At 33.0% G+C, this 12,876-nt stretch overlaps 1 protein-coding gene across 1 annotated transcript in view; it reads right to left on the bottom strand.

Annotated features, from left to right (window-relative positions):
* The window catches only part of LOC129223760 (probable aminopeptidase NPEPL1), a 53,492-nt gene that overhangs the window by 15,524 nt on the left and 25,092 nt on the right, over positions 1 to 12,876 (bottom strand). The window contains exons 7-10 of the mRNA XM_054858117.1: positions 12,009 to 12,086; positions 8,527 to 8,627; positions 8,380 to 8,434; positions 2,998 to 3,243 (exon numbers count right to left, since the gene is read on the bottom strand). Coding sequence (XP_054714092.1) covers positions 2,998 to 3,243; positions 8,380 to 8,434; positions 8,527 to 8,627; positions 12,009 to 12,086 — 480 coding nt within the window. The remainder of the gene's footprint in view (positions 1 to 2,997; positions 3,244 to 8,379; positions 8,435 to 8,526; positions 8,628 to 12,008; positions 12,087 to 12,876) is intronic.

The raw sequence follows: 12,876 nt of genomic DNA on the forward strand, positions 1-12,876 counted from the left end.
ATGCTAGTCTGGGGCTCTGAGGTACAGATATAACATTTGTATTATTTTAGACTACAGAAGTACAGGAGAGAATGTTTTGAAAATATTGATGCAGTTCCTTTTATTTTAAAAAATGTATTGATTTTGTTTCATACAGAATGCTTGTGCCGAGTTTTGAAGTCACAACAATGGACAGAAACTGGTATTTAACTCAACAAGTACCATCAGTTTCTTCTTAAGAAAGAAAAACCTCATTCTAAATTACATGCAATTTCCCTACAGCCTGGTTATGACATTATGAGACTGCAGTTTTGTTCTTGTTATGGAGCATGGACTACCAGTCTGGAATAGTCTGGTGGTAACTTACTGCTAGTTACCTAAGCTTTGCCATCAATTTACGAAGACTGGTTATTGACAATTCCAGAATGATGAGTCCATAGCAAGGACCAAATTATCGTCTCTGGATGTCATATCTATGCTGTCAGTATATTGCATGATCTGCCTTATCCCTGGCTTATGGGAGGTAAGTGATTGCTTATTGAATGATCTTGACTTTAGGAGCTGTTTCTTTTTTCCTTTTTTTTTGGGGGGGGGGGAGGGTTGTCAGCTTTAAGGCACTTAACCTTACAAGGTTTATACACTTGTGGCTAAAAAAAAATCCTTGACTTTTCCAGGTTGTTTTTTAGAAAATTCCAGGTTACTTGCTTCATTCAAAATTAAGTTTAAATAACAGTATTTTTAAAATAATTAAAAATTGTTTAAAGTAGCAATGTGTAAGAACTGAAACTTTGCCTCTTAGATTTGAAAAAAAAAAAAAAAAAAAAAAATCTTGGAATTTTTGTGTATGTAAGTTTTTATTTATTTATTTATTTTTTTTAAATGTTTGTTCAAAATTGTTTTCAATCGTTTACTATTTGTTGAAAACAAAGTACATTCAACTTATTTTAGTGTTTCTTAAATGCAATGTGTCATCTGTAATACTAGAGTTTTGTTCTAATCGTTGCTTTATAATACTTCTTTTTATTTTCTTTTTAGTACATATGTAACACAAAGCATATTGAGCAAAATACGAAGCTATTTTTTGGTATCAGATTAACTTGTTGCATTGATCGGCATATAATGCATACCATATAATGCATTATAACAAAAATCAACATCCGCCGATTGTAGGCCAATGCCAATAATCTTTTTTTTTCTTTTGCATATTAAAGCATGCTTATACATTAATTTTTTTCTCTTCTAGAAAATATTTTTTAAAAATTCATAATTTATTGCACACTTTATGTTACTTTCAATAATTTACATTGAAATAAACACCCAATTCTGTGTTTGGAAATTTATATCTACTTCCATCTTGCAAATGACCAAATATGGCGACTAAATGAAAAATTTAAGATAATAAGTAGATTTTTGAATTTGTAGCATAAAAGTAGTCATAAATAATTAATAATCCTAAGACAAATCAGTCAGTTGCACATAATGCATAGTATGTAGTATGTAGCACATAAGAGTCTAAATCAATTAGAATTTAAAAAATGTTCCGAAGAAAATTTTGCATTTTTCCAGAAAATAACTATGAATTATCCACCCCAAAAAAGGCACATTTTGTGTTGTTTTCAATAGTTTCCATTGCAAAAACCATCCAATGATGTTTTCGGAAACCTAACCTTCGGCCGCCAGATTTGGTCAGGAAGGACCAAAAATGGCGGCTATGCCAAAAATTAAGAAATAATTTTTTAAATTTGTAGCATGAAAGCAATTTAAAAATGATAAACCTTCATGAAACTACAATTCAATTGAAAAGTTATTTAGCACATTTGCGTTCAAGGCAGTGAGGATAAAATTAAGTTTTAAGAACACAATTTTTCATTTCTCAAGAAAATTACATATTTAAAAAAAATAAATAAATAAATTAAAAACAATTTAAAGCACATTTTGCGTGTTTTCATTAGTTAGAGTTCAAGAAAACATCCAATTCTATTTTGTTTTTGGAAACTTCGATCTTGGGAATGACCAAATATGGCGACTACGTTTCACACGTTGCTGAAAAGACATTTCGATCAAAAAAATGGTTTTCCCTGATCGACCCTCTCATCCTCAGACTCGTGCTTCAGAAGCAGTAAATTGTTTTCTTCGCTGTTGAGTTTGTGCATAATTCCTGTTCACAGGAGGAATTTTTTTCTTGGGAGCTATTGAGGACCAAAAATGGCGACTGCGGCAATTTTTTTTTTTTTTTACAGGGGAGGGGGTGGGGTCGCCTCTTTTAATTGCTAACCTCATTTTGCTTCAAAAATTATAAAAAAATTTCAGGAAACATCTACAAAAACGAAGATTAGATCTCATAATACTAAGTTCCCAGGAAAAAAAATTTTTGGATCAAAATTGGAAAATTCATCGACTTTTCTCTGAAATTTTTTACCATATCATTTTCGCAGACAATTCCAGGTTTTCCCAAAGCATACGAACCCTGGCCTTATATTGTTTAAAATTAACTTATGATGTAATTTAGTTATCCCTTGAATCTAACAATAGCAGAGTACATTTTTGTCCAGTGTTTGAATTTTTAACGCTCTTTGTAAATTTTAAATTAGTTTCAAACAAGGCGGTTGACAGAGGGGGCAATCACCCTGGGCGCCAATATGTGAGAGGGCACCCTAAACTAAGCTTTTGCTGCATTATTTTTTTAAAAAGTATCATTCTTTTTTAAAAACATTTTTTAAAAGCTAACACATTAGATTTAATTTCTATCAAGAATAGCAACATTCAGAAATATTTCAGATTCCCAATTATAAAAATGTTGGGATCTTTTATATTATACATCCTCCCTTCTGTATATGGGAGAGAGGAAGGGGGTGCCAGAAAACACTCGTCCCGGGCACCACCATCCTGGATTCATCTATAGCTGTATCTCCAACTTATATAAAAACATGAGTCAACAAAGATAAGCTTACAATAAAAAAGAGAGATTTTTTTTTTGAAAACATTCTAACATCCTGCAAGTATGAGAAAAAAACTTACAGCAACAGAGTTTTTCATATCAGCAACAGAACTTCCAAATTCACTGAAATGGATTTCAGGTGCATATGGCAGAGGATGAACTAAATCTCCGGAAATCTGACCAGCTTTAACTGCTGCTTTCTCCCATCCTTCACTGTTGGTCAGAACAGCCGCATGGAAGCGACCAGTTGCAACACCTTGGGCTCCAGTTAGAGTAGCCATATCCAGGATAATGGTGGCATTCAAATCCTTCTCTGCATAAGCAACCTACAATTAATTACAAATAAAATGTGTACACATGCACAATCTCGCCTCTTAGAAGAAGTACACTTTTATGTTGTTTCTTTCCATAGTTCTTCATAACATAAATAACTTTAAGCTCGTAATAATAAAAGAAATTTAAATTATTGCATGTTTCATCTTACTGGATAAATTATTAACCGATTGATACATTATTCACTAACTCAAGGGACAAAACAAGTACTTCATGTTAAGCAATTCTGCGTAATGATATGCAGTAGGAAAGATGACGATTTTCTTTCCTTTTTTTTGGTATAAGTTCATAATCAATCAAAAGTAAAAATTTACATAGAAAAAAAGTATATTTATGGTAAGAAAAACGTCACGTAAAAAAGGAATCTAAATATTAAAATTTGAACACAGTTAGTTGAGGTCTAACCAGTTATCAACCAATTCAAAATCCAACCAGGATCATGAAAAGCCAATCTCAACTTGGCACAAACTTAAATTAGCAGAGATACTTATTAAAATGACAATTAACATTCTTTAGTTAACTTGATCCACTGATGAAAGCAAGAAAGTTGTGAAGCCCCTGGAGTAGCATGGTGGTATACACCAACCTGTCACAAATGGCAAATCTAGGCAACTATTATTGACATACATATCTAGTTAAAACATTGAAGCATTCAGACAAAATAATTGAAAATTAAGCAAGTTGATGTTTAATAGTTCAAGGTTCATACGTTTTTAGTCACAAATATTTAAATTCTTGTTGAAATCTTAGTCTCAGAAGTCTGAAATAGAAGATTCATTTTCTCCTTAACCCCTTCCCTCTCGCGCATGTGAAAATGCAGTGCTGGGGTTTCGACTTTTATTTCTCGCTCCCGTGATATTGCCGTGCTGGGGTGTGCAATATTAACGAGACGAAACTATTAAAACCAACTCATTTATTTTGCCCGGAATACATTTTATTTCTCTCTTTACACACTAAATGGCAGCACCAGTCCCATTTTTACATGTAATTGCAGAGATGCAGGAAGGAAATCGGTTTTTCTGCTCAGATTGTGACGTTGGCCTCTTTATCTCATGCTCTGAAATTTACCACACAAGCAAAATTTATTTACACAAAGGTTAATAAAATCATTTTTTAATACGGTGAAACCTCCCTTAACGGACATTCCCGAATAACGGACACCTCTAATTAACGGACATTTTTGCAAGTCCCAGTCCCTCAATATAAGCCATTCCATGTAATTCACTCTGAATAACGGACACTCCAAATAACGGACAGTTATTTCACAAAAAATTTCCCTTGCGATCGTAGCACTTCCGTTTTTTTTTCTTTTCACAGAATATCTTAGTAACTGCTTGCCTTACAAAGCTTTTCATCCTCCACAACTGATATCCCCCCTCCCCCGTCATTTCCTTATCACTGTTTCTTGGAATTAAAAGGGTGGTAATGGGCAGAGGCAGTGATTGGGGTTTAAAAGTTGGAGGCAGAAAAAAAAAGCAAATAAAAAACATAGTACTTTTTAGGGGCAGCAAAAAATAAAAAAGAAAAAAAAAGTCATAATTTTGTCACGGCTAGTTTTGAGAGTATTGAAGCAGATAAGAGAAAACTGATGTCAGTCTAACAATTAACGTACGTTTTTCTTAAGATTTTAATGAATTTTGTACACAATAACTATTCAAAAGTTAAGATAAAATAGAGGAAACTGGGCGCTTTTTCTAACTGAGGCTCTCGGGAGATGCAATTGAGCAGACCGGCGCCGGTAGTAATCGGCTTTTTGGCGCCGTGGTTTCGTTGGGTTGTTTAATTTTTAGACATGAAAAAGATTTGCCCATATTCAAGGTCATATTGCCAACTGTCAATCATGCAATAGTGATACTCGAGATAAAATAAATAAATTAACCATAAAAGTGGGGGGGGGGGTTGCTGCGCCGAATCGCCGCCGTTGGTAATGGAATATTCATAGCATGAGATGAATTGAGAGGCAAGCGAACCTGCTTTTCATGCAGCAATCGTAGCTTTGCAGTTGCAAACTTTCCTAAAGGCATGTTGATTTAGTTGATTTTTTTTGTGTGACAATATTATTTGAGTTTTAAAATGCAACTAAAAGAAAGATACTGACATGGAAAGAAAAAAAATAATGTTTTGGATGTTGCCGAAAAAGAAAAAATAAGTTTGTGTTGTCTTGCCGATCGTTTTCAAGTTGGGAAAACTCAAATCAGCGAAATTTTAAAAGATAAAGACGAAATTAGAAAATTGTAGATTGTAAGTTCGAATGAAAATTTAAAAAATGTAAAGTTTCGCAAAGCAGAAACCAGTGAAATCGACGAGGTTGTCATGAAATGATTCAGAGCTGCTCGTGCAAAGAACATCCCAATAAGCGGGTATTACTCCAAGAGAAAGCCAGAGAAGTCGGGGAAAACTTTGAGGATTTTAAGACGTCAAATGGATGGCTTGAAAAATTCCGAACACGGCACAACATTTCTTTTAAATCCATTTGTGGCGAAAAACAAATTAATTACACTTGACGTAAAAAGTAGTAAACCTTTCGCAATTGTTTCGATTGTGTGTGTCGACAAAGGGAACAACAACCCATTTTGAAAAAGGTAAATTAAGTAGTTCCTCCTAATAGCAGACAAAACTTCTGGTCCCTTGACTGTTCGCTATTCGGAGGTTTCACTGTATTTAAAAGACATGCTTGCTTGGGCTTGCTTGTTGGCTTTACATTAAATTTTAAAAAAATTTAAAATTTCAATCTAAAAAATGTCAAAAATTAAAAATTGAACACACATGTTTTTTGTACACTTATTTTTATGTAATTTTCTTAATTAAAATAAAATAGACAGTTTTATGACCACTTTCTTAAAATTTATAGGATCGTTAAGGGGTTAAGTCAAAGTAGTTCATAAATTACATCGAAAATGATTTTAAAAAAAATTGTACTAACATAAGAACACAATAAAAAATAAACCGAAATCAAAATATCACTATAAACATTAGCCCTTTCACCAGTGTAAAAATACTCAACCCACAGCAACTAAATCATGAGACATCAACCAACTAGGGTTTCATTCATAGGCGGCATTCAGAAACAATCCACCGGTTAGCCAGTGTGGTTAGACAGTTTGCAGTTCTGACGTCATTGGCATTTTTCTGTTGAACCCAGCAGCACAGCTGTATTTCCAAACACTTGTGATTACAGTACAGTAGTTCTTCTAGTTCAGCAGCAAACAATGCTCCTATCATAGCGTAACCTTCATGATCAGAGAAACCTGGGTTACAATCAAGGAGGATGTGATAGCCAAAAATGTCTATTTGAGAAATATTCTCAACAATTCATTTTGAAAGCTAAGTGAAAACTAAGTGTAAATGTTTTTACTCACTTGTATTTCTTTAATAATGAAAAGGCAGTTAATCTTGTCCCTTAAAGGACGCTTGTTTCAATTCGCGTACGGGAGAATCAACCTGTAAACATCAGAACGACTTCGAACGAGGTGTTTCGTCAGGAAGAAGGATGTGACGTCAGAGCACGAGCGGAGATGATGTAATCTCCCGATAGCTCCGCAGCAAATCGAATGTTCTGGAAGCATCCAGACTGAGCTCTTACGTAGGCATATCCGGCGTGACGTGCATCGAGTGCGCTGTATTATATAAGCAGGGGGAAATGAGAAGGAGATCACTTCTTCTGCTCGCGTTTCTCATTTTCGACTGACGATAGTCGTATTTTTGAGAGGATCGTTCGCTGTTGTGGCGACGTCCTGCACTTAGGGGATGGCTTTTAGAGTTTCGCCATGAGAGTTAGGGACTTAAAATTTTTGAAACATTTTTAGGATAATTCAAGTTAGGGTGTCAAATGTTTTTTTTGGAGGATGTTCTTTTGGAACATGAAGGATGTTTTTGAGTGTTGAAATTCCTCATACTTGTTTATACATTTTACTCATGTTAAAGTTTGTTTTACAGTTGTTAATTATTGGATAATTATAAATAAAATGATTTAGCCATACAACTTGAATTCTGACATTTCATTCACTTGATAGCTACAGAAATGTGAAACAGAAGGCATCTGCTAAACTTGGTGTTTACCTTCCTTGCGGGAGTTAGACAAAATTTGTTAGGTCAACAGGATGTAAAGCTTGAAACATGACCAGATTGGCCAAAAAACACTATGTGATCTCGTTAATCACGCCATGATGGCAATGCGAACGGTTACAACCTGGTCAATCGCCAGAGGGTGACTGCAGTGTTTCAAAGGAGCTGGTAAGTGACGTCGCCAGTGCCACTGCAGGCACTCGAAAATGCTTGCAGTAACACCGCGGCGGCAATTTCTTCTTTAAAGAGTGCACCCATATTGGCTTTATTCGTAGCTCACAAATAGGGAAGTTTTCGATTTTTCAATTTTATTTTTATATGATAGAGTAACATGTATGAACATCATAGGTGAAAAAAATTTTGTGATATAAGTATTTTTTTTTAAATTAAATTTTAAAGTTCAAGCGTTTGTGACGTCAAATGGCATAGGAAGTGACGTCATGTGCTCTTCCGATAGGGGAGAAGCCGAAGGTCACGCATTCGACTTTGAAGACGAAACGTAAAAGGCTTATCTCCTCGCGTTTCTGGAACATTGAACCTCTCATCCTCTCGGAAATATTCGAATATCATCATTGATGTTACATGAGGAAGATTATTTAGATTGTGCTTTAAAGAATCCGGTCCCCATAGTGTGTTCAAAAGGATTATTGAATTTCTAAAAAATATAATATCAGCACGCTCAAAATGTCCCTAGCGAAAACAAGGGATCTTCGGGGGAAGGCTGCCCATTCGCGCCCTGTGACGTAGGCTCGTGACGTTTCAGAAGAGTGCACTTTTGCGCGTGGATTTTTAAAAATTCATTAAAAATCAACCGCGGTGTTTTAAAATTCGGCGATGGTGAATTTTTTAGTTTTGAGGGTCAATTAACAATATCCAATAGCCAAAATATGAACATTTAATAAGTTGCAACTTCCTTATTGCATAAAATTAAGAGATGGAGAGGGAAACAGCTGTGTTGATTTAAAGTGGCAATAATGGAAATGCTTTCTTATAAAATTATCCTCCTGCAGAGTATAATCTTACAATATATTCATAAGTAATTAATAACATAAGACACAAATTACCCCATCCCCTAAGACTAGCCTTCCTTCTGCATCTGTATTATTTACTTCTACAGTCCTAGGAGGGAAAAAAAGCACAGCATTAATAAAGAAATACATAAATTTCAGAGCACTGAAAATGCCTTTAAAATTGACAAGAATCATACTCACTTTCCAGAGTACAAAGTAATTATATCATCTGGTCTTGTTGACTTTGGACCAACTGAGTTCTCTGCAAGGCAAAAAACTGCATGAAGATTTTCTTTGAAACCCTTAAAGGAAAACATGACAATGTTCATTCTTCATGTAATTAGTTATATTTAAAAAAAATTAAGAAAAAAGAGTTTAGTTTATTACACCACAAAAAGGGGGTTAGGGTACAGAGAAAAAAGCAACCAGCAGTAATGTTTACCCTCCAAAATATCTCAAACTACCAAAGATGCAGAGGGGTCATTTCACGTCAAATCGCCTAATGCTATGTGCTGTCATGTCTCCGATTTTGTCCATTATTTTTTTACCAATAGATATCTATGAGAAAAGCCCTTTTTTTTTTATTTTTTGAATAAAAATTACATTTTGGAGAATTTTTGATCATTTTTCAGAGTCACCGTTTTGGGATGAATTCAGAAAATCTCTCCAATTTCTTTATTTTTCAACCGATTAAGCTGAATTTGTTATCAATTTCAAGCTAATACTTTTCTCTTTCAGTGTGAATGAGAGAAAGTATTCTGTGAATAGTTGGGTGCTGCCGCTCTTTGTCTAAAGTCAGTTTTTATGCTTTTTCAATTGGGAGAATCAATAAGTCATTTCTCCAGAGTACCAACTATGATCTGCATCATTTTTTTTTTTTTTTTTTGTATCAAATTAAAATCATTCTTTTGCTGTGTAGAAAAAAGTAGATGGGTGTTTTTTGTTTTGAAATAAAATAATAAAGTTTGTTTTGCAGAAAACACAAGTTTTCTACAACATTAAATCCCTTTTAAGCTTAAAAAAGGCCAAAAACTTTTCAAAACAATTAATACTGGACAATCAAGTCAAAGGATAAAAATTAATTTGTATCAATAGTTCATCACTAAAACGATGTTCACTTTAGAAAATAATTCTGCAAAAATCTCCATTTCAGATTTTTGAAAAAAAAAAAAAAAAAAAACTTTTAATTGAAAGTGCACTAAATATTAAGAATAATAGTTTGAAGAATAGTGTAAAAAAATATTTCTAATGGCGTTATTTTGCATTTTTTTTTTTTTTTTTTTTTTTTTTTTGGACAGTAAAAGATTTAAAAAAAAAAAATACTATTGAAAAGTTTTTATAGCTTCAACTTGTTTGGATTACGTAATACCTGACAATGATCTTCTGCTCTTACAATACTCATGCAATGAGCATCATTCTTCTTTTGCTTTGCAAGTGAATCGACACATAGCTTTTGTCGATTATAAAATGTGAAATGAATGCTTGTGCGGATTGCACTTATTTTAAAAATGTACTATTTCCTATGTATCAAACGATGAAAAAATCAGAATTTTTATCAATAAGTTTCAAAGAGTATTTCTTGCATTAAAAATTACTAACGCTTTTATACCTTAATTGAACAATTCTGATTGTAAAGGTAGTTGAGAATATGATGCAGAAAAAAAGAGGAGCAAATCGGGTATAAATACTCTAAGAAAATTAATCCTTCTACTATTTGGTGATTTTGATTTTCATAAGATATCAGTTTTATTTAGACACTTAATTATTTTAGAAAAGCAGATAAAAAAAAGTATAGCAAACTAAAAATACCAAGTAAATTAAAATCATGCTAATTAAAATAAAATTTTGGTTTGATTATAAATATGCATTAAAATTAAATTCATATAAAGTAGCACTATATATTTTAAAAAATTACTGGAACACATATACAAAAAATAAATTATATCAGGATATGTTATTATTCATAACATAAACAGTTTCTATCTAAAAGAGTTACTTCTTACTAATAACAAATGAAGACTTTTGTGCTTGAAAATTAAATGAATGAATTACCAACATTTTAATGCAAAATTTACGCAGTAATTTGCAATGTTTGTGCATTAAAACGTTGGTAATTCATTCATTTAATACAGTATAACCCCGATCGAACGATTGTCAAGGGACTGAAAAAATCATCGTTAAATCAAGGATATCTTTAAATAGAGAAGAATAAACATTGAATTCAGTTAAATCCGGACCAATGAAATGTATCATTAATTTGAGGAAATCATTAAATCAGGTATCGTTAAATCGAAGTGATACTGTCCTTACTTGATAAAAATTAAGTTTACCGAGCAAGAACTAAAAGCTGCTTATCTAATAGGGGCTCAAAAAGCTGTTAATTTGTTTCACTTGAACAGTTTCTCTGTTATGAATAATAAAGTTGTAGTGAACGAAACCAAAAATAGAGCGACAAAATAGTTGACTATAGAAAGGTGTGGTGAAATACGTTTTTAAAGTTCTGCAGTTTGTGCTGTACTTGTATTTCTGATGTGCAAAACAGTAAGTCAATACAGCTTAATATTTGCAAGCTAAAAAAAACTTTTGTCAGTTAACATAACATAGAGTGATGGTCCAAGCTGGTTGCCCTTAGCATAAAAAGCAATGTTACATACACAGTATGCAAATTTTTCTTTTTTTGCTAAATATATGACTTTTGTTCCAACAATAAGGAAGATTTTTCGAACATTTATAGTTCATTTAACAGAGATATTTAGTAGTGAAAATCAACGAATAAATATACTTTTATTCTAATTCTAAATGTTGGTAAGTTAGACAATTTATTTACAGAAGTTGAACAAAATTTACTAAAAACAAATGCCATTAAACTTTGAATGAAAAAACCTTTTTTAAACTTTGAACTAAAATAATTTACTATAAACAGACACAACAATTTATGTAATATGTCTCCACAATTTTTTCCCTTTATCTCTATTATCTGGAGCAAAAGTTGAACAGTATAAATGTTTTTAACAAAGTGTAACTGAGTTAAGACATGAATACCATGAAATAAATGTTTTGAAAGGTAAAAAAACATAGTGTTGTCATTTTTGTTTCTCTTCAAAGCAGGGCCTGATTACTGAATAGGCCATGACCTAGAGCCCCTGCTTCTTAGAGGCCCCCAAATGTCTAAAACTGTTTTAGCCAATGGCTAAAATTGTGAAGTTTGACCACTAAGGGGACCCAAAAAAGCATTTGGCCTAGAGTCCCTTAAAATTGTAATCAGGGCCTGCTTCAAAATAAACCTTAGAGACTCCTTAATTTGAAGATTAATTCTTGAAATTAATACAAACTGAATTTTCAGATAAAAATATGACTGGGTAAATAAATAACTAGATAACTAAAAGGTAGAAAAAGAAATCCACTTTATTGCTTGAAGCCCAGAAAATTAATCAAGAAAAAAAATGAAGACATGTTAAAATTTGTGACAATAAACTTCAAGGGACCTCAATTTTTATTGGAAGTAATGAGAATTTCGTTGAAATGGAATTTACACAATGCAATGGCAATTAAAAGGGACCTGCACATTTATTTCATTGAAACAGATATTTTGTTGCATTGGTATTTGCTATAATAAAAATTTACTGCACACTTAATACTAGCCAAAACAATTGGATGGCTTAAATGTTTAAAAATAAGCTTACCAATTTTACAGCAGTGTAAAAGGCACCCAAAATAGCAGCTGCACCTCCACAATCTCGTTTCATACCCGGCATAGAGCTCTTAAATTTTCAGAAAAGTATCCATTACTTTCTACACAGCAAGCAATGCAAGCATAAAAGCAACATTTCATTTGATAGAAAATATTGGATCAAAGATATGACACATCAGATATGATAACAGAAATAAGAGTTTGACAGGATCAATGACATATGTTGGGGGGGGGGGGGATCTTTAACTTTTTATAGCATAAGGAAATTACGAATGTCCCCCCCCCCCCCCCGTTTCTTTTTCTAAAGATAGTTTTCCAGAAGTACTTCTTTTTCGAAGATAGTTTTGCTCCCCGACTTTGAGACAATGAGATATATTTGTATACAGAACTGTCATTTGAATTAAAGCATGAAAGGCAAAAAATATATCAACCTCTTTGTTTAAAAATTTTAAATACATGTATAAATGTGAAAGAGGAAAAATGCAAGTAAAATTTCTCACAAGAGATAAAAGCTGTTTCAAGCAGAGTGATGACCTGTCTTTCTTAGAGGACTTCTAATGTAGAGTTGATGGGAGAAAAAAAATGGAATTGGTATCCTGAAAAATTCGTCATATAGGGACATGGAGGGGGGGGGGGGGGGGCGTAAAAGTGATTTGTGACAAGCCCTAAAATTTCTGTGCATGCCCCTGCAAACAAGTGCAGAGATTATAGATCATTGCTCAAAGATGATGATGCAGGCCATCAACATAAAACATCATAGTTAACAGATTTCATACTGTGGAAGAAAACACACACACAGTGTTTTAATCACATAAAAACACTGCTCTCTTTTTGAGGGTTTTTTTTTTGACTTTGGTATG

The sequence above is a fragment of the Uloborus diversus genome, chromosome 6 (assembly GCF_026930045.1).
Source record: "Uloborus diversus isolate 005 chromosome 6, Udiv.v.3.1, whole genome shotgun sequence".
Classification (NCBI taxonomy): domain Eukaryota; kingdom Metazoa; phylum Arthropoda; class Arachnida; order Araneae; family Uloboridae; genus Uloborus; species Uloborus diversus.